General features: G+C 43.1%; 1 protein-coding gene across 3 annotated transcripts in view; it reads right to left on the reverse strand.

Moving 5' to 3' along the window:
- GRIK4 (glutamate ionotropic receptor kainate type subunit 4) overlaps positions 1-21,688 on the reverse strand; it is a 291,990-nt gene that overhangs the window by 86,366 nt on the left and 183,936 nt on the right. For all 3 annotated transcript variants that reach the window (XM_081961107.1, XM_081961106.1, XM_081961108.1), the window contains 3 exons: positions 15,736-15,833; positions 12,760-12,925; positions 1,657-1,835 (listed from right to left, as the gene is read on the reverse strand). In XM_081961107.1, the coding sequence (XP_081817233.1) occupies positions 1,657-1,835; positions 12,760-12,925; positions 15,736-15,833 (443 nt within the window). The remainder of the gene's footprint in view (positions 1-1,656; positions 1,836-12,759; positions 12,926-15,735; positions 15,834-21,688) is intronic.

The following is a 21,688-nucleotide window of genomic DNA, read 5'->3' on the forward strand; positions in this document are numbered from 1 at the left end:
AACTTTAGCGGAATCTGCAGGGCCTTTGATTCTTCACCCTCATTCTAACCCAGGACAGTCCCTGAAGTTTCGCCACAGTCAGTTGCTGGTGAAGGATCAGATGATGGAATGTATGTCCAGGTGAGGCCCTGGGGGGGGGGGGTCAGAGGAAGGGTCATATGTGGCGATAAGGCCCAGCTGTGGATGGAATGGACATAAGAGTGAGGAATATGAACTCTGATAAAACATTTTCTCTGGCTTCATTTCTTTGACAATTAAGAACTTTGCTCCTTTGCTATCTCTCTCACTAAAGAGGAAAGGGGGTCGCAGGGGAGCTGCCTCAGATAAAACTGTTTGTTCTTTTATTCTGCTCTGCAGTAAGAAGGAGGGGGGGCTACACATTAACAGCGAGACAAAAGTTAGCACCTTAAAACCACTAGCCAGGATATTAGGAACAAGAATAGCTGCTTATAAGACAAACCCCGAAACCCACATAGAGGTGGCACGCTTTGCAAGATACCCGTGACCTGGGGTGAAAAACAGATGATGTGAAATCCAAATAACCAATCAATATTATCTGTCATGCATGCATTATTAGGGGAAGGGCAAAGGGTTGAACGCGTCCATCCCTTGACTATAAAAACTGCGGTACTCTTGGCCCTTGGTTAGTTTTTCAAACCAGGGTCCTTATATCTTGGTACCAAAATAAAAGTACAGTTCTATATCACACCTTGTGTCCAGTGACTTGTTGGCTTCAACACTAAGCAAGAGCCCAGTTTTGGGGACAACACAGGCCCCTTGCTACGCATCACAGTCTGCGCTTCAGATCTTCAGTTCTGAAATATCTCCGTCTTTTGCACCAAATAAGTTAGGCAGCATCAAAGGTGTCTTCCCTCAAGACCCAAGCTCTTGAAAGTTGCTATCACCCCCCCCCCCCCAAAAAAAAATGCCCTGCCCAACGATAGGCCGATGTGCGTTGAGGAAGAAGTGGATTTTAATGCTTGTTTATACATTGTTTGTTTCGTTTCCCCCCCCCCTTTTTTTTTGATGGACTGTTCAGGAACACTGCCAAATACTTCAAAGCCTGAAGGGCCCACTGCTCTGACTCATAACAAATCTTCGGAAAGGCAAGAAAACAAAATATTTTTTTCAGAACGCGTGGAGAGGATAGAAAGTCGGGGAGAGAAAATGAGTACCGATGTAGAACAGAACGTTCTCAAAGATTAGAAAGCTCAACTATTTGGGGACAGATGGAAGTTGATGCCATGGTCTTTGGATTTCTCTCCTCTGAATTCTATGGTTTTAGAAAATCCATTTCATGAGAGAACTTGTCATCTTTTTTCAATGACCCCACAATCCCTTGCAGGGTGGAGTCTGGGCCACTGAATGGAGCTGAGTGTTTACTGGCCAGATGCTTTTCCTGTTGCCAATGTGGAGTTTTATTCAGCAGGTATATTCTCATTGCGCCCAGACAGAGAGAAAAATGTGTGCCTATATCTAGGATCAAACTCACCGCCTCCTGATTGTGAGGCGAGAGCTCTACCTCTTGGCCACCGCACCCCTCCATTTCACGCACGAACTATCCCAATATGTATCTTCTGCCCGTTCCTTAATTTCCTGAACCCAAATTCCAAACACTAACATGCAGATTAGCTACTAAGCATCCCCTATTCCTACCTTCTTGAGGATCACGTGGGACATGGAAGCATTGGCGTGGACAATGATGGTGGCAGTTTTGTCATCCCTGATCTCTTTTAGCAATGGTGTGGGATCCCAGCTTTCATCCAACATCCGAACGGAGAGAGTTTCCTTCGAGATAAGGAACTGTCGGAGCAATTTCTCTAGGTTTAGAAGGCCTGCAGGGGAGAGGAACACAGATTCAATATGAACTTTCATCCATCGGCAACCTTTCCACACCCAAAATAATTAAAAGTAAAGGTTCCTCTCGCACATATGCACTAGTCGTTCCCGGCTCTAGGGGGCGGTGCTCATTTCCGTTTCGAAGCCGAAGAGCCAGTGCTGTCCGAAGATGTCTCCGTGGTCATGTGGCCGGCATGACTAAACACCGAAGGCGCACGGAAAGCTGTTCCCTTCCCACCAAAGGTGGTACCTATTTTTCTACTTGCATTTTTGCATACTTTCGAACTGCTAGGTTGGCAGAAGCTGGGACAAGTCACGGGAGCTCACTCTGTTACGCGGCACTAGGGATTGGAAGAATTTATATTCCTTGCAGACAGCTGGTCATTTGCATCCTTTTAGAGGGTCTTTGAAGCACTTGGAGTTTTATCTGTATCCTCAGGGTCACCTGAGTAGTGAAAATGGTTCCTGCATTCTGCAATTTCCCCCTCCCCCCTCTGGAAATCCAATTCTACTCCCACATCATTCAAAGGATGTTCATCCCAAATTGTATAGCTAAAATCTTTTAAAAAATTGGAGACCACAGAAAAGAGCACCACTCAAGTGACCCTGAGCACACAGGTAAACCTCCAAGTAGCCTCAACGACTCTCTAAAAGGATGCAAATGACCAGCTGTCTTCAAGGAGTATAAATCCTTCCATTCCCCACCATCCAGCCAGAGCTGAAGAAGCTTCTTGGGTGAGAAGCGAAACGTCTTCAAAAGAAAAGAAAAAAACAAGAAAGTCCAGTTTGCCTCTTGAAAAAAAGCACCTTTGGGATAACCATGACTTGGATGACGGAGAATTTCTACAAAGAACATCACTATTTTTGATATCCACAGAGAACTATCTTTTGGGCTGCAGGATTTTGTAAGAACCACACACCAACCAACCTGGTTCAATTAAACTTGCTCCTTCAGGGAAATTTTGATATCGATGGGCTATACTATTATTGTGCTTTTTCCCCCAGGATATTGATTCCCTTGCTTCTTAGCTTTGCCTGCAAATCTGGAATTCCCTTGATGGCCACCCATCCAGTTATTAGCCAACTAAAACACTACTTAGCTTTTTTATTATCGACATGCTCTCAAAACTCAAATTCCTGTATAGGCTAACTAACAAAACATAGCAGGCTTTATTTATAATCTTCCTTCCAAGAAGCCACATCTCTTTTAATCCCACAGAACAACCTTCCCCAACCTGCTACTGAACTCTACAGATGTGCAGGGACCCCTGGAAACAGCTGGAAAGTTTCAGATTGGAAAATCGATCACAGAGCGATAACAATGGGACCACAATGTTAGGTGGACGTTATTCCCTCTTTTTTACTGTTTATCTCGGTGTGAACCAAGAAAGATAACCTCGTAATTCTTCTTTCTCTGGTCTTTTTATTGGTCTTTTTCTGAAATTGCCCCCAGGTTCCCAAGTACATTCTCCGTGCCAGTGTTGAGACAATTGCAACAAATCATTTCAGGTTTTTTAAAAATAATAAACCGAACTTCTGACTGTTGTACAATCCAGCTTGAGCAATCATCCTAAATTGAATGATGATGATTGATCCAAATCTCGACTAACAAATGCTCTGTCTTACACATTGGCAACAAAAATCAGAACACCAAATACAAACTGAGTGGACACGACCTCATAGACAACCCTCAGTCTGTCAAGGACCTTGGAGTACTCATCTCAAACGATTTAAGCCCCAGAGCCCACTGTAACAGCATTGCCAAAAAGGCATTAAGAGTTGTTAACCTATGTTTGCGAAGATCCTTCTCCAGTATCATTGTACTACAAACTAAGGCATACAACACCTTTGCCAGACCAATCCTCGAATTCAGCTCGTCTGCCTGGAATCCGCACTGTATATCGGATATTAATACAATTGAGCGAGTCCAGAGGTATTTCACCAGAAGAGTCCTCCACTCCTCTGCTGGCAACAGAATCCCTTACGCCACCAGGCTTGAAATTTTGGGCCTGGGCAAGCTAGAACTACGCCACCTTTGGTCTGACCAAAGTTTAGTACACAACATTGTCTGCTACAATGTCCTACCTGTCAATGACTATTTCAGTTTCAATCTCAATAATACGCAGGCAAACAATAGATACAAACTCAAAGTAAACCTCTCCAAACTTGATTGCAGAAATTACGACTTTAACAACAGAGTGGTCAACGCCTGGAATGCTCTACCTGACTCCGTTGTTACTTCTTCTAATCCCCACAGCTTCAACCTCAAACTGTCTACCGTGGACCTCACCCCATTCCTAAGAGATCCGTAAAAGGGGCGTGCATAAGTGCACCAGTGTGCCTACTGTCCCTGTCCTACTGTCCCCGTTTATTTGTTGTTTATTTGTTACTTTCCTTTGTTGATGTCCATGTTTTTACTCATAGCTGTTATCTTGTACATGTTTAACAAACCAAATAAATAGATAAATGATGTTTCTTAAACTGGGGAGTGGAATTACTGCCAAAGGGGCGATTTGGATGTTTCCGGGAGTGGGTGGGTGGTTAATGGAACAATTTATAATTGCTTCTTTGTGAATTGAGGATCACAATTGGGATTGGCCCTCCTGAGTGGCTTGCATAAAGCAATAGTATCTATGTTTTTTGGAGAAAGGGGTTGCATGTGGATAGGATGATGACATTATAGAGACTGGAAAGAGGGCAATTTGGTGAAACAGTTTAAAAGTCACTGGCCTGAGAGATGCAGATTACTTCAGACTTCTATTGCTTAGGGTAGGTGTGTCCATCCAACATTGGCAGCTGGGAGACCTGTGGACTTCAACTCCCAGAATTTCCCAGCCAGGCATGTTTGCTGGGGAATTCTGGGTACTGAAGTCCACAAGTCTTCAAGGTGCCAAGGTTGGACACCCCTGCCTTAAGGTACCTAGTGTAAGAGAAGGACATTCCATATTGTGTGAGAGATTGTTTTCCAACAAAATCGACATCTTTGCTCCGGCACAGTATAAAATCCATGAAAGATTGGGCATGAAGTCTTTACATCCCTAAAAAGCAAAGAACAAAATATCTCTTTGTTCTTCGAATCGATGGCTCTGAAAACTATGTGTTTTGCTGATGAACTGCTTTGTGTTTAACTGATGAAAGTTGAAATCACAACAATTTGCTACAGGTGACATCCGAGGAATATCTAATGAAGGTAATAGTTTCTCTCCAATGAATAACTTATGGAGCATTGTTTAAAAAACATGATCTTCCATTTCTTCCTCTCCCTTCCTCCCCTTTTCATGTAGTTCATCTGTAATTAGAATGGATAGTAATTGATTAAAGCCTACAGTTTTAATTTTGTAATAAATGAGCCTATAATCAATCATGTTAATCAATAGAGATAAAGCTTTCAGCCATGGAATAAAACTTTGCAGCTTTGGGGAAAATCTTTTTAAATTTATGTCTGTTGTTATTTGTAAAATCTCTAGGAGGGCCTATAGACAAGGCTCTGGTTTTCCTAGTTGCCATGGATGGCTGTGAAAGTTGGACCATAAGGAAGGCTGAGCGCCAAAGAATGGAGGCCTTTGAATTCTGGTGCTGGAGAAGACTCCTGCGAGTCCCTTGGAGTGCAAGACCCTCAAACTGGCCAGTCCTAGAGGAGATCAACCCTGACTGCTCTTTAGAATGCAGATCCTGAAGAGGAAACTCAAAGACTTTGGCCACCTGATGAGAAGGAAAGACTCCTTGGAGAAGAGCCTCATGGCAAAAGAAGAAGGAGATGGCAGAGAATGAGGTGGCTGGATGGAGTCACCAAAGCAGTAGATGTGAGCTTAAATGGACTCCAGAGGATGGGAGAGGACAGGAAGGCCTGGAGGAATGTTGTCCATGGGGCTGCGATGGGTCGGACACAACTTCACAACTAACAACCACCACTCCAAAAATGCCTTGCCTTGTTTGATTGGATTATCCTTTCAAACCTGATTCCTTCATAATTAGAAGTATCCAGTGGTGGATTCAGCCAGTTTGGACCAATTCAGGTGAACTGGTTGTAAAATTGCTGGCTGGCCCTGCCCCTTCCTGCCGTGCCCCTTCCAGAAGTCCCTCCACGGCCCATTTTTGCTCCCAGAGTGTGCAGGAGGCTGAATGCTGCCCACCATGCCCACGCCCACCCAGCCCATCATTAGGACAGAGAACCGGTTGTTAAATTATTTGAATCTCACCAGAGGTGGGATTCTACCAGTTCTCACTGGTTCAGGTGAACTGGTAGTGGCACTTTGGCCAGGGTCGCAGAACCGGCAGTGACCCAGGCTGGCCATGCCCCTGAACCAGATCCCCCAGTCTCTGCTGCTGTTGCTGGAATGTTTCTTTTTAGCTTTTCAAGGTGTTCACGCAAGAGCTGAGAAATTAACAGTGAACAGCGCATGTGCGTGGAACATGCATCTGGTGCGCGCACGAGCGAAGCGAACCAGTAGCAATGCTGGCAGGAACCCACCCTTGAATCCCACCACTGGAAGTATCGTTTTGAAATCCTCATTTTGGAAGTGCCTTCCAGGTAGCCCTGCTTGCTAAAAAGCTACAATCCTTCCCCAGCATGGATAACCTGTCCTTAGGTAGCACGATCCCCCACCCCTGCTAAAAATTCTGGCGTTGAGGTCTATACAGTCACAGCACTTCAAAATCAAGGAAAGCTGGTTTTAATTGGGCTGAGGGACCCTTCTGATACAGAATAAAATTTGGGAATGGCGATGTGGGCATCGAAACAGCAATGCTACCTTAAGATGAAATAATTAACATATTTTAAGGGCGATAAACACATGCTGTTCCTCCTACGGAGTCTGGCCTCCAGTTATCTTTCCTTTCACTTGTTCCTCTCATGCCATATGTCCCCAGATGAAGCCAGGATCTCTGTAATATATTATATAACTGCATCCAGGTTTTCAAGTCATTCTGCTGTCTGATGGAAAGGACAAGATGGCGTCTTCCAGTTACTATCCCGTTACGTAGAGCCAGTGACCCACACTCTCTCTGACCTACCCTTTAATCAGTCAGTCCAGGAGGCAACTGGACTTTTTTCTTTTGAAGACGTTTCACTTCTCATCTTCAGCTCTCTTGGATGAGAAGTGAAACATCTTCAAAGAAAAACCAGAAAGTCCAGTTGCCTCTTGAAAAAGCACCTTTGGGAAAAACCGTGACCTGTATGATGGAGAATCTCCACTGATGTCTCCCCTAGTCCTTCTTTTCATCAGACTAGACATACCAAGTTAGTGCAACTGTTCTTCGTATGTTTGAGCCTAATCATCTTTGCTGCTCCTCTCTGCACTCTTTCTAGAGTCTCCACATCTTTTTTACATTGTGGCGACCAAAACTGGATGCCGTATTCCATGTGTGGCCTTACAAAGGCATTATAAAGTGGCATTAACACTTCTTGTGAATGACTTGCTAGTTAGAACCATCCCTGCCAATGATGTGGCCCAGTATTGTGTAAAAAAATGAAGGGGAATAGTGATAAGGATATACTAAATAATACTATACTAGATGATGCCTTTGTATACTTGCATGCTGTGAATATTTGTTTCCTGCAACATATATATGTTATGCTTTTTGTTATGCCTGTTATGTCCTTTGTAGTTGTAACACGAATGTGCCACATTAGACCCCTATGTTTGTATTTCCTGCAACTCAGGAAAAATGCTGTTACTGGCGTCTGTAAAGTACCTGGCATTTTTCAAAGCCTATGCCTCACCTTTGATCTGTTCCCTTCACAACAGGGGGCCAAATGGCCAATCGTGAGAACAGAGGAAAGAGAGAAGGCTGATAAGGCTAACGAGGAGTATTGCAAAGCCGAGATGTTATTTTATGATGTTTCTGGATGTATAAAAAGGAGTTACACCTTTTCTGAAGGGTAGCTCTTCCCTGCGTATCCTTGGGGTAGGTTGGGAACAACTGACCATCATGTCTTTAAACTTTGATCAAAGGTTAAACAGTGATGGTTATTCCAGCCTCTGTTGAAGTCTCATTTTTGGCTCATTGTGACATGGATGTATTCTCAAACTTTTATGGGTCTAAATGTATTCTCGAACCTTACATTTGGCATTTTTGAGCTTACCGTATTTTTCAGAGTATAAGACGCACCGAGTATAAGATGCACCAAGATTTTGAAGAGGAATTTTTTTTAAAAAAAATTGCACTCTGCAGACCTCCCCAAAATGGCCCATTTTTCGTGAAAACAGGTCCATTTTTTGTCAAAAAAGGGCATGCATAGCCTTTAGGAGGCTTGTAGAGTGCTCCTAGGGGTTTGGGGGGGGGGCAAAATTGAGTTAAAAAACGGCCCATTTTTTGCTCATTTCTGCCCTCCCCAGCCCCCAGGAGCACTCTGGAAGCCTCCTAAAGGCTCTGCATGGACATTTTTACAAAGGGGGCGCAGTTTCAGGAGGCCAAAAATGCTGTATTCAGTGTATAAGACACACCCAGATGTTCAGCCTCTTTTTTGATTTTATTTTATTTTTATTTTAGGGATACCTTGTGCAACTAGCAATTTTTTGTGATTCCCTCCACTGAAGGCGAGAGGCATTTAATGCTGAAAAGATGAACGAGAGGAGGTGTGTATGATTCCATTTTGCTGTTGTGACCCACCGGCACCAGTGGAGCAGGCAGTAGAGTCGGACAGTGAGGAGGTTGGGGAGGAACATGGGCCAGTCCTGGGGGCTGAGGAAAGCTCAGGCTCTGTGTCGGAGGCAGAGAGGGAGCTAGACAGCAGTGAAGCAGAAGAACAGCTGGAGCCTGTTCCCAGTGTGCGCATGCGCAGAACTAACACAAGACAAGAACAACTAAGAAAGCAGGGTCGACTTAAGAGTAAAGCCACACCTTGGAGGTGATTGGCCCATAGGAAACAAAAGAGGAATGAATGGGGAGGGGGCTTTTGCAGGAAACGATTTGTTCCTTCGGTCATTTCAAGAATGGAAAGTTCTGTTTGTGACTATAAGAGACTCTGTGCCAAGTTTTGCCTTGCCCTGCTTATGGAAACTAGTTACCTGGCAGTGCTCCAAACGAGATAAGGTTCGTGTTGATAAATATTCCTCCGAAAGACTGTTTGCCAAGCCTTGCGGACTGTGAATGAAAGGAATTCACAGTCGTGTAAATAAAAGGGGTTTTGCCGGGACCAAGACTCTGCTTCTTGCTTTTTAAGGAAGCCTGGCTCAGAACAGTTGCCCCCATTTCCTCTTTTAAAGGCCAAATGGATGTTTGAAAAATGGAAACAACAACAACAACACCCTCACTTCCCCAATAAATTGGCCGAACTCCTCTTCCTAAATGGATGAAAACGGCTCAATTTTGAGAGGGAGGGAAGCTTCTCTTCTTCCCCTTCCTCAAATTCCAGCTGCTAAAACGTCCTGCTTTTCCATCGCCTCGATTCCAGTTTTCTCTCCTGACCTTGTTTATGGCCCTTATTTTGGTGGGCAGCAATTAAGCATCTCGCTGGATCGGCCGGCTAAGAGCCGTCCATGCATGCAGTAATAAATGGAGGGGGGAAGAGACCACAGTTTTTATGGTGATTGGTAGCATTGGAAGGTCCCCCTCGGACCTTTGCTAATTTGATTTCTGTTCTCCATTCCCCCACTCCAAAGGAAATTAGACCCTACTCTGCGCATACATAGTACCAGGGAGATGGGGAAATATTGTCTGTCCAAAGAGTGGAAATGTCTCCTGCTTGCTACTTTCTTGCTCGTTTCCCGACATGGTTAATTATTGTGTTCTGATTATCCGTATGAAGAGTTAGAATAGATTAACAGAGTCTGGAAGGGACCTTGGAGGTCTTCTAGTCCAACCCTTGGCTCAGACAGGAAGCCCTATACCATTTCAGACAAGTGGTTGTCCAATTTCTTCTTAAAATAAGTAATGTGGAAGAAAGGAAGGAAGGAAGGAAGGAAGGAAGGAAGGAAGGAAGGAAGGAAGGAAGGAAGGCAGAATAACAGAGTTGGAAAGGACCTTGGAGGTCTTCTAGTCTAGCCCCCTGCTCAGGCAGGAAACCCTATACCATTTCAGACAAGTGGTTGTCCAATCCCTTCTTGAAAACCTCCAGTGATGGGGCATCCACAACTTCTAGAGGCAAGTTGTTCCACTGATTAATAGTTCTAACTGTCAGAAAATTCCTCCTTATTTCTAGGTTGCTTCTCTCCTTGATTAGTTTCCACCCATTGCTTCTTGTCCTGCCCTCAGGTGCTTTGGAGAATAGCTTGACTCCCTCTTCTTTGTGTCAGCCCCTGAGATATTAGAATACACTGATCATATCACCCCTAGTCCTTCTTTTCATTAAACACAAGAAGAACTTTCTAGTCTAAGAAATAGTCAAGTCAAAATTCCCAAGGGATGATAACAATGATGTAGGGTCAAAATGCTGTAAGGTTATCTGAACGACATCCACCCAATGATTATATATACCCACCCAATCCTCCCTTGAAAGACTTTGATGGAGCAGAATTCACAGTCAATTAATAAAAGGGGTTTTTGTCGGGACCAGGAGTTTGCTTCATGCTCTCAGACAGAACACCTCCTAAATAGTCTCAACCAATGCCCAGAGTTGGTCCCTTCCAACTCTGTTAATCTAAGTTCTAATGTGGAAGTTGCTTTGTTTTAAGTAAAAAAAGATAAAAAGCAAAAACATCTTGCAAAAAAAAAAAAGCACTTTAGCGCCTGGCTTTTAAATAAGAACGGTCTTCTCTCCCTTCAGTCTTATCCAGTTAGATAAAGAGAATTTAAACCACAAGGAAAAAAGAAAAAAAATATCCATAGTGCTCTCGTGTTAGAGAGAGACGCATCTTGATTTGAGAAAGAATTCAAGGCGTGAAAAAGAACGGGAAAATGTTCCCCCTCCCCCCTCATGGTCTTGTTATAAACTGGGATATCGCCAAGGCTTGCCCATAATTCAGGCTTGTAGTTTGATGTCACCGTTTATCCCTAAGCCCTCTTCCCCGCTGCACTCAGCTGGCTGCCAGCTCATTCAGTCACACGTGATGAAAAGCAATCAACCCTGACTCAATTAATGGTGGGTGCCATGCTATTTTAAAAGCAATCTGTTTTCTGAGCTGTTCTAGCCAGTTAAACGAAAGAACAAATGAAGCGGAGAAGAAATTAAACACTAAGCATCTGTATTACTCCCCGGCAAGTATGTTCCACTGTTCTAAGTTGCCATGTCGGGTTTAAGCAAGGATACAAGTGGGTTCAGGGACATGTGTGTTGCACATCGAGGTACACCGATTGAAGGCTTGACTGCTGGAAATAGCAATAGCACTGCTATCCTGTCTCCCCGGGTCCTTCTCTTCACTAGACCAGCCATGCCCTGGTCCTGTAACTGTTCTTCATATGTTTTAGCCTCCAGGCCCCTCGTGATCCTGGTTGTTGATGTGGATCAGGATTTGCCAGAAGGAAGAATAAAGGCAGAGATAGACTTAAGCCAGAGCTTTGCTCCACAAGGCCCAATTCACCTCATCAGATCAGGAGGAGAAGATCCCCTTCTCTTCCTCCTTTCTAAAGTTAATTCTTCCTTTTTCAGCAGCAGCTCTTCTGGTTTGCTCTTTCTCCAGCCTATTTTTGTTTTCACCAGAACTGTGCCAGTATGATACATCCAATAAAACTATTCTTTGAGGAATCTACCTGCCTCCGAGTTTTGTTTTCTATGGGTGTATTACTTGGAACCCCTGACAATTTGAATGACTCCATTAAAAAAAGCACGTTGTTGAAACTGAACTGCCACGAGGGCTTTTAGGTGGAGAGAAATATAGATCAAGAACAAGCATGATTGTGTTTTCCTTGTTAAAGGCTATGGAGTAGCAGGGACCTTAACACAGGGTCAATGAAACAAGGGTGAGACCTGCTCCCTTCCTTCCAATTGTCCGCTTAAATGTCATACATTCTGCTCTGCCATTAGTAATGAAGAAATAGCTAGATAGTTCCCAAAGCCTGCAAGGTGAGCAATGAACTAGAGGTCAAGGAAAAACAGGCAGAGTTGAAAAGGAAAAACCAGGCTGCCTTCCATTAGAGAAATCTGGGGCAAAAGTACATCATTGTAGCCATCCAGAGTTTATAGTAAAAAGATCTGGATGGTAGCAAGAGTTTCACATCCACGAGGCACATCTGGGTCACTCACAGGTTGTCTGATTTCATATAATATACTTGGACATGGCTAGACTAGGGAAGAGAAGGACCAGGGGAGACATGAGAGCAGTCTTCCAATATTGGAGGGGCTGCCCCAGAGAGGAAGGGGTCAATCTGTTCTCCAAAGCACCCGAAGGCCAGACGAGGAACAATGGATGGAAACTGATCAAGGAGAGATTCTACCTGAAAATAAGGAGGAACTTTCTGGCAGTGAGAACAATCAACCCATGGAACAGAAGTTGCCATCGGAAATTGTGGGAGCTTCATCCCTGGATGCTTTCAAGAAAAGACCGGACTGCCATCTGTCAGAAACTGTGTAGGGACGCCTGCTTGGGTGGAGGAAGGGGTTGGACTAGATGACCTGCAAGGTCCCTTCCAACTCTGTTAATTGAATTAATCCATTTTTATGACCTCCTGTATGCAATGCACTGAATTATAGGAACAGCCTTTGGTGGGAAGGTAACAGTATCACCTTCGGCGTTGAGTCATGCCAGCCACATGACCACGGAGACGTCTTCGGACAGCGCTGGCTCTTCGGCTTTGAAATGGAGATGAGCACTGCCCTTTAGAGTCAGGAACAACTAGCATGTCGATATGAGTGAGGGGAATCTTTACCTTTACCTAGATTAGCTAAAATGTTTAAAAATATGTCTAGCAAATGTTGAAAACGTAATTAAAAAACAAACGGGCACATTTCAACATATGTGGTGGAGTTGTTTTAAAGCAATTTTTTTTTTTTGGCCAAAACCAAAATGTTTACTGACGGGGAGCTTAAATGACGGGTCTTACATTCAGCTTTGGCACAGATGAGGCAGGCAGTGGTGCAGTTGAAGAAATTCAAGATCCCAGCAACGGCGACACTGATGTCCGTGTTGCTCGGATGGAGGTTCAAAGTTGTGAATCTCTGGAACTGAAGTTTGAGGAATTCTTCCGGAGCAACCTTGAAATGAGGAACCTGAAAAGGAAAGAGAGAAACAGATTATCTGCTTCTCACAACAGACCAGAAATGTATTTATTTATTTAGGGAATTTATGTGGCTGCGTATTCGCATGGGACGACTCAAGGCGGCTTACAGGAAAATGTGGTATTGTTATGCAACTACTCGAGAAATAAAGAAAGCATAGTACATGGTTAACTGTAGAAAAAAAATGGAAAGAAATGTTCTCTATGTCAAAACGTAACTAGAGAATATATATCATTTATACTAAAATAGACCAACAGAGAAATATGAAACGATAACTTGGCGCAATGTTTGAAAGGGCAATTGAAGATATTGTTTATGCGCTAAGGAAAAAATGAGTATAAAAAATGGAAAAGAACGGAAGGAAATAATTTGGCTCAATGTGAAAACCAGGCGATGATGTAAAATGGATTAGGTAAATGAGAGGATGTAAAACGGGAAGATCTGGCCAACACTTTGTTTCTATAATATGTGTAAAGTTGTATTAAAAGTAAAAAAAAATGTTTGAAAATGGGGAGGGGAGAGAATATAAAAACATCATATAAAAACAGTAAAACTCATAAAAGAGAGAATCATATGCAATAAAATCAACCCACCCACCCAGGCGACAGCAAGTCACACGAGCCATTTAATGGGCTCCATCCCGCTCTTCGTTCCCGGGGCCTTCAGCGCCTTCCGGAAGAGTGTCAGAGTGGGGGCCATTCTAATCTCCAGGGGAATGATGTTCCAGAGAGAGGGAGCCACCACGGAGAAGGCCCTTCTTCTGGATCCCACCAGGGGTATCTCCCATGGGACTTGCAGCATTCCCTGCCTCCCTGCTCTGAGGGGTTGGGGAGATGTGACCGGCAAGAGACGATCTCTCAGATCACCTGGTCCCAAGCCATGAAGGGCTTTAAAGGTGACAACCAGCATCTTGAATTGCACCTGGGAGCAAATCGGCAGCCCATGCAGCTCTTGCAGGAGAGGTGATACATGTGCACACCGGGATCTGCACAAAACCACAGGGGTCGCTGCATTTTGTACCAACTGGAAGTTCTAGATGCTCTCCAAGGGAAGCCCCCATGTAAAGCGCGTTGCAATAGTCAAGACAGGAAGTGACTAGGGCATGCGTGACTGTGAGTAGGGATTTGTGAGATCCTTGGTTCTCACTCAGCTTGGTTGTTTTTCTTGCAGACATTTCCTTACCATACTAGGTAACGTCATCAGTGTTAAAAGGGAGATGGGTTTATTCTCAGTCAGACTCCCTTCTAGCGCTGGTTATGTTACGTAATTGGGTAATGAAACGTCTGTGAGAAAACGACCAAGCTCAGAGACTACCAAGGATCCCAGAGTCATTGCCTTCCTCCTCCTTCTCTCCACAAACACCCCTCCCTTCTAGCACTGATGATGTTGCCTAGCTGGGCAATGAAACGTGTGCAAGAAAACGACGAAGCTCAGAGAGCACCAAGGACCCCTCCTTTCAATCCTGAGCTACAAATATTATCTTCTATCAAGACAAGAAATGATCAGTTTCCTAAAAGGCAAGGTATATTTTCCCACTGCTAAGAAATGAAGTTCTTCCATTCTTCAAACCGAAGCGGGATAGTTATCTGTCTGAAATGCTGTAGCAGATTCTGCCTCCAGCAAAAAGATTGGATGAATAATTGCTCAACATTCTTAGATTTTATGAGACGTCATAACTCAGAAACATTAAAGGCCACACAGAAGCCTCAATTAGTCCAGAGTGCGATGGCCAAATGATTGGCAGGTACTTGCCAATACAGGCACGTAACACTAATGCTCGGGGGCCCTTGTGCTAATTCCTATCCGCGTCTAAGGACGACTTAAGCTGCTGTTTTTTGACCTTTCAAGCCATCCATGGTTCCGGGCTGAAGGATCACCTTGTCTATCTTCATTTTGACCTGCCAGGTGGGGAGCTCCTGGGTCAATCCCAAAGGTGCTTTTTCAAGAGGCAACTGGACTTTCTCGAAGGTACTTGGAATACTACATTCAGTTTTGGTTGCCACAATCTAAAAAAGATGGTGGGACTCTAGAAAGAGTGCAGAGAAGAGAAACAAGGATGGTTAGGAGACTGGAGGCTAAAACACATGAAGAACGGTTGCAGGAACTGGGTATGTCTAGTTTAATGAAAAGAAGGACTAAGGGTGACATGATAGCAGTCTTCCAATATCTCAGGGGCTACCACAAAGAAGAGGGTGTCAAGCTATTCTCCAAAGCACCTGAGGGGCAGGACAAGAAGCAATTGGTGGAAAATAATCAAGGAGAGAAGCAACTTAGAACTGAGGAGAAATTTCCTGACAGTTAGAACAATTAATCAGTGGAACAACTTGCCTCCAGAAATTGTGAATGCTCCAACACTGGAAGTTTCTAAGAAGATGTTGGATAATCATTTGTCTGAAGTGGTGTAGAGTTTCCTGCCTAAGCAAGGGGTTGGACTAGAAGACCTCCAAGGTCCCTTCCAACTCTCTTATTCTAAAATGGACTGTGTTTAAACACGTAAAACGTATTTTAAAATGTAAAGAGGAACGGAAGCTAAAATCTTGCCCATTGTGATGGAGAGAGGATGGGTGGGTGAGATGGAGAGATGGATCAGATGGATAGAGTGGAAGGACGTACAGAAGGGCATATGGAGGGACTATAGCTACATGAATAGATGGACAGATAGATTTTAAGAACATCTAGAAAAAAAAATGACATTGATTCTGAGAATTTCTCGGTGGAAAGCAAGCCCCGTTTTTAACCCTTGAGCATTTTAAAAGCACAAGCTCCAATTTTCCACGCGGAGCAAAATTTACGCCACTCACCTCTTTTTCCCCACAGATATTGCTGATGATCGAGCTGGAAGCAGGACTTGACGATGGACCCAGGACACCAACAACTCCTTTGGGAAGGATCTGACACACTGGGGATCCCCACGGAGAGAGTCAGTCAGCAAGCAGAAAGAGGAAAGAAATATTACTGGTATTCTCAAGTGAACTGGTCACATTTCATTTATTATTTAATTCATTTACCCAATTCAGAGATCTGGGTACAGCGTCCCGCCTGTAAGAGGGAGAATAACACCAGTCTAATGGGGGAATGATGGAAACTGTGCAGCTTCTGTCAAAGCTCTCCGATTATGAAAAATGCAAGATATTCTATGCAGGAGGTGATGCCTTCTTTAGGAGATCCTGCCCACATTTCTTTCCCTTGTTTTCTTCTTATGCACTTGCAGCTTTAAAGGAGTCATTCATTCATTCATTCATTCATTCATTCATTCATTCATTCGTTCGTTCATTTTGTCAGGCACGTATAAGATAACAGATATAAGTATAAACATGATTATGAATACAGGAAATGGATACGAATAAATGGGGACAGTAGGAGATGGATGGTAGGCACATTGGTGCACTTATGCACGCCTCCTTTACGCATTGATGAATGCATTAAATATATCAATCCTTTACTATATTTCTCTTTAGTAATCCCTAATAGGAATAGTTCTGATTTTAAGTCTATATTTTGGCCCTCCTTAAGCATGGTAAGCTCTCAAAACAGCAATATATCCACCCCGCCTCCCACTCCGACCCATCCTGTTCTGTCTCAATAAGCTGGGAAGCCTAGTTACATCTTTTTGAAATGTTCCGCGCTCCTTGCAACCGCGCGCCAGAAATCTTCCCATTCATTTTGTCAAAGGAAATGCCTCCAGGTTCTTAGAACAGAGAGAAACTCGTTGAAAAAGATTCATGATGCCAGAATCCGCAGGAGACAGTTTGATGACGAGCAGGAGGACTCAGTAACTGTGAGGAAACTTGGCTGCTAGAGAAGACTCCAATATACAGTCAAGATTGTCTTCTAGAAAGGGATATAGGCAGAGGTGCGTTCCTACTAGTTCGGACCGGTTCGCCCTAATGGGTAGTAACTTGGTGGACTGGGTTGCTGGAATCGGCAGCGACCCAGGCCTGCCACGCCTCTGAACCGCTTCTCCTACGAGGCCGCCATCTTGTTTTTCGGTTCTGCGCATGTGCAGAATAATTGTTTTTTAAAAAAGAGTTTTATTGTTTTTCAGTTACAAAAATAAACACTCTATCTTTCCTTCTGCAATGTGTCATCTAGGTGCAAACACCTCTGTGCAACATCGTTCCTCTTTTGCCACATCTTTCACATTCATATTAACATTATTTCCCTAAGTTTAGTATTATAAAACATTTAAACGTTATAAAATTCTCCATTTTTCTTCTTACTATCTTCCAATATATCAACATTAAACATCATTATTCTTAACATAGACATACTGTTTTATATCTTTATCTAAGTGTATTATCTACTTATTTTTTTTAATTTTCTTCCTTTCCAAACTCTCCTTTTTTCCCTCCAACCATTGGTAAAATACTTCCCAAATCATACAATATTCAGTTTGCTCTTTCTCTTTAATTGCTAACGTTAATCTGTTCATTTCTGCACATTCTAATATTTTCCTTATCACCTTCTCATCAATAGGGATCTCTGCACTTTTCCAATGTTGTGCAAATACAGTTCTAGCTGCAGTTAATACACGAATGATTAGATATACATTCTCTTTATTATAAATTTCAGGTAGAATTCCCAGCAGAAATGTTTCTGGCTTCAACTCCATACATTGCTGTATTGAGCAATGTATTCTAACCGGGTCTTAATTTTTATCCAATATTTCTTTGCCTCTCCACATGTCCACCACATATGATAATAAGATCCAGGTATTTGGTGGCACTTCCAACAGTTAGCTGAGTTGTCTTTAAACACGCAGAACAAAAATTTTGAGGCACCAAACCAGCAGCAATGCTGGCAACTAAGTAGACCTAGATATAGGAAGTCAGGCCTACCAAGAAGGCAAGCTTTGCCTGTAATTGCTAAGGCCATCCCCCTTCGTTATTTTATTTTTCATTTTTTTTAAAAAAGTGTGCGTTGGATCTTTTCAGATCAGAGTAATTTTCAAATGCTTTTTAAAAAAGGAAATATAATTGCCTTTGGAAATAAGATGTTGAGCCAATTTAGGAAGACAAGCGAAGTCTAAGCTCTCTTAAAAATACATATTAATAAAAGCTTGCTTTTATTGAAGAAGAATAAAATAAAAAAATAAAAATAGCTGGGGCATTATATATTTATAGCAGAGTTAATTATAATTCAAAATTGGAACTTTGCAGCAGCTGCATTTGCTGTTCGGATTTTATAGGCATTTAGTTGTGTGTGTTTTTCTTTTTTTCTTTCTAAAACTGTCCAATTAGCCCGTCAAATATGGATTCCAACTCTTTAAGCATTAATTTATTAAAGCAATCACAAAGAGGCAAGAAAAAGATTTATGTTAATTGCAAAAAAACGTTGAGATTCAGAGGTCTTCCAGAAAGTTTTCAAAGCCTTCTTTTCTTCCAGAAGATTTACAATGGGTAGTAAGATAATGGTAAAGGTTCCCCTTGCACATATGTGCTAGTCGTCCCCAACTCTAGGGGGCAGTGCTCATCTCCATTTCAAAGGCGAAGAGCTAGCGCTGTCTGAAGACATCTCTGTGGTCATATGGTCGGAATGACTCAATGCCGAAGGCGCATGGAACGCTGTTCCCTTCCCACCAAAGGTGGTCCCTATTTTTCTACTTGCATTTTTATGTGCTTTCGAACTGCTAGGTTGGCAGAAGCTGGGACAAGGAACGGGAGCTCACTCCGTTGCGCGGCGCTAGGGATTCGAACTGCAAACTGCCAAGCTTTCTGATCGACAAGCTCAGCGTCTTAGCTACTGAGCCACTATGTCCCGCAATGGGTAGTATCACTCTTCAACTCAAGCTTTTCCTCTGAAGTCACACTTTCACACTTTGTGCTCTGTCCAAAGATTGCTTGGGGTCACTAAAATGTGGAACCTCAGCTAGGAAACTGGTTTCCGGCTTCGTGTTCTTTCTCATTTAACTAACTCAGGGAATTGTACTTAAACCACATTATCACCCAATGCAGAGTGTGAATTCTTGGAGCAGTGACTCTGAGGCAACAGTGACCGATATTCATAGTTATTTCATATATATTCTGGTGCCTTTGTGTCCGTTTTTGACTCCTGCCAACTGCCAGGATAAATGTCTGCAGTTTTCTTAGCAAGATTGTTCACACACATTGTCATCGTTTCCTTCCTAAGCCTGAGAGAGAAAGATTGGCCCAATGTCACCCAGTTGGATTTCCTGACTATGGTGGAACTAGAACTCACCATCTCCAGGTGATTGATTCAAAGTCACCCAGCTGGCTTTCATGCCTAAGGTGGGACTAGAACTCACTATCTCCTGGTAATTGGCTCAAAGTCTCCTAGCCAGCTTTTATGACTATGGTGGAACTAGTTATCTGGCAGCTCGCCAAGCGAGATAAGATTCGTGTGGATAAATATTCCTCTGAAGGACTGTTCGCCAAGCCTTGCTGACTGTGAATGAAAGGAATTCGCAGTCACGTGAATAAAAGAGGTTTTGCTGGGACCAAGACTTTGCTTCTTGCTTGTTGAGGAAGCCTAGGTCAGAGCACTTGACAGCTTGAAGATGTGTGGACTTCAACTCTATGTCTACACATCATGGCTGGCTGAAGAATAATGGGAGTTGAAGTCTACTCATCTTCAAGCTGTCAAGATTGAGAAATACTGCTCTAAAGACTAAACCTTCCTCTTATTGCTGCTTGAGGATAGTACATGAGCTTGAATTGTGTGTCTCTCTTTTCATGCAGCATGTTTTATTCCATTGTTTTATCCTTTTCCTTTGCATTGGATGGTTTGAACTTTTGTGAGATGCTCAGAGTCATCTGGTGAGCAGGCAACCATCCAACGTGGCTAAACAAAGCTCTTCCTGAATGCACAAAAGGGGAATGTTAAAAAACAACAATGCCAAACTGACCTCCCAACTCAAGAGACACAATCCTGCTTCTTGAATGTGGACTCTCAAGAGAGAAATAATCCACATTTCAATGGTAGAGGCAGAGGGGCCATGTTCCCTCTTGTTTACACAGTTTTTTCATCTTTTGTTAAATAACAGAATAACATTGCTATCATGTCTCCCCTAGTCCTTCTTTTCATTAAACCAGACATGCCCAGTTCCAGCTACTTTTCTTCGTATATTTTAGCCTCCAGTCCTCTAATCCTCTTTGTTGCTCTTCTCTGCCCTCTTTCTAGAGTCTCCACATCTTTTCTACATCGTGGCGACCAAAACTGGATGCAGAATTCCAGGTGTGGCCTTACCCCCAAGGCCTTATAAAGTGGCATTAACACTTCATGAGATCTTAATTCTATCCCTCTGTTTCTGTTTAATAACTTAGGTGCTGAATGACTAATTTCCAGAGGCAACAGAAAATAGAGAAAAGAGGGGTTCTTTTTTTTATATTTCCCATCGCCCCTTTGTTCCTCAAGCTATTAGTAGCAGATTGTCCATGTTCAGCAAAAATGACTCCCAAACTATCATTTCAGGAGCCAAATAGGTTAAAATGTGCGGGCAGCATAATTCTCCATTCCCTGTGTAATTTTCCAACCTGATGCCCTTCAGATGTGCTTGCAGATAGACAGTAACCTGGATATTTAATTTCTATCCTCTGTCGCTCTAGGAGAAGATAAGGGTAGCTAATAATAACAGATAGGAAAATAAAATAAAATAAACATTAATTAAAATAGACCTTGATGAAATTCATAACAAGAAACTAGTCTAGTAGAAATATCAACTCTTGGGCTAAGGATGGTGAGAAATGAGGCCAAGGCAGGCTAGACTACAATAACCACGATTCTTGGCTGGCATGGCCATTCTGCCCAACATGGGCTAGGCTCTTCTCTAAGCACTGACTCAATTTAAAAACGAAAAACCAGGATGGTGCATAAGTTATGTAACAGTAAGCCTCCCCGTGGCTCAGAAACTCACTGCTTAAAATCATTGTCAGTGTATATTAATGAACTGGAATAGGGCTTAGTAATAAGGTCAACCAATGGGAACTGAAACAGTTTTGAGCCTGGGCGTGGCTCAGTGGTGGGTTTCCAAATTTTTTACTTCCAGCTCTTCACTACCACCTTTTGCTTCCTGGAAGAACTGCAGGCTAAAAATATTAAATTACAGAATAATCATAATAATAGGACATTCCTGCAAAACGAGACAGAATTAATACATAGGAGATCATAGAAAGAAATTTTAGGTCAGGAAATGCCATGTTCACTCATCAAAAGCTCTACCCGCTCATTAACATAATTAGAAATTAAGCACTGTCCACAACCACAAGACTCCCCATGATGTTGTTATGTTGTCTCACTGTTGGGGTGTTCCTGGGAGGGATAAGACAAGAACTCTGATGGCGTATGCCAAGAGTGTACATTCACAACAGACTCACCATGGTGTGAAGGTCACCCCAGCTGCCTACCTCAAGCCAACTGGAAACTCTACTAGGCAACAGTGATATAGGAATACACTAGAGAATGGATGATCATTTTGGCGACAATGGCAAAGTCATCCATTTCAGTGGTGGGATTCAAATTTTTTTACTACTAGCTCTGTGAGCGTGGCTTGGTGGGCATGGTGTAGCTTGGTGGGCATGGCTTGGTTGGCATGGCAGGGGAAGGATACTGTAAAATCTCCATTCCCTCCCCACTCCAGGGGTAGGTTACTGCAAAATCCCCATTTCCTCCCAATCAGCTGGGACTTGGGGGGCAGAGAATAGATGGGGGCAGGGCCAGTCAGAGGTAGTATTTACCGGTACTCAGAACTACTCAAAATTTCTGCTACCGGTTCTCCAGAACTAGCCAGAACTTGTT

This window comes from Natrix helvetica (genome assembly GCF_964273705.1).
Source record: "Natrix helvetica genome assembly, chromosome: 8".
Lineage (NCBI taxonomy): Eukaryota > Metazoa > Chordata > Lepidosauria > Squamata > Natricidae > Natrix > Natrix helvetica.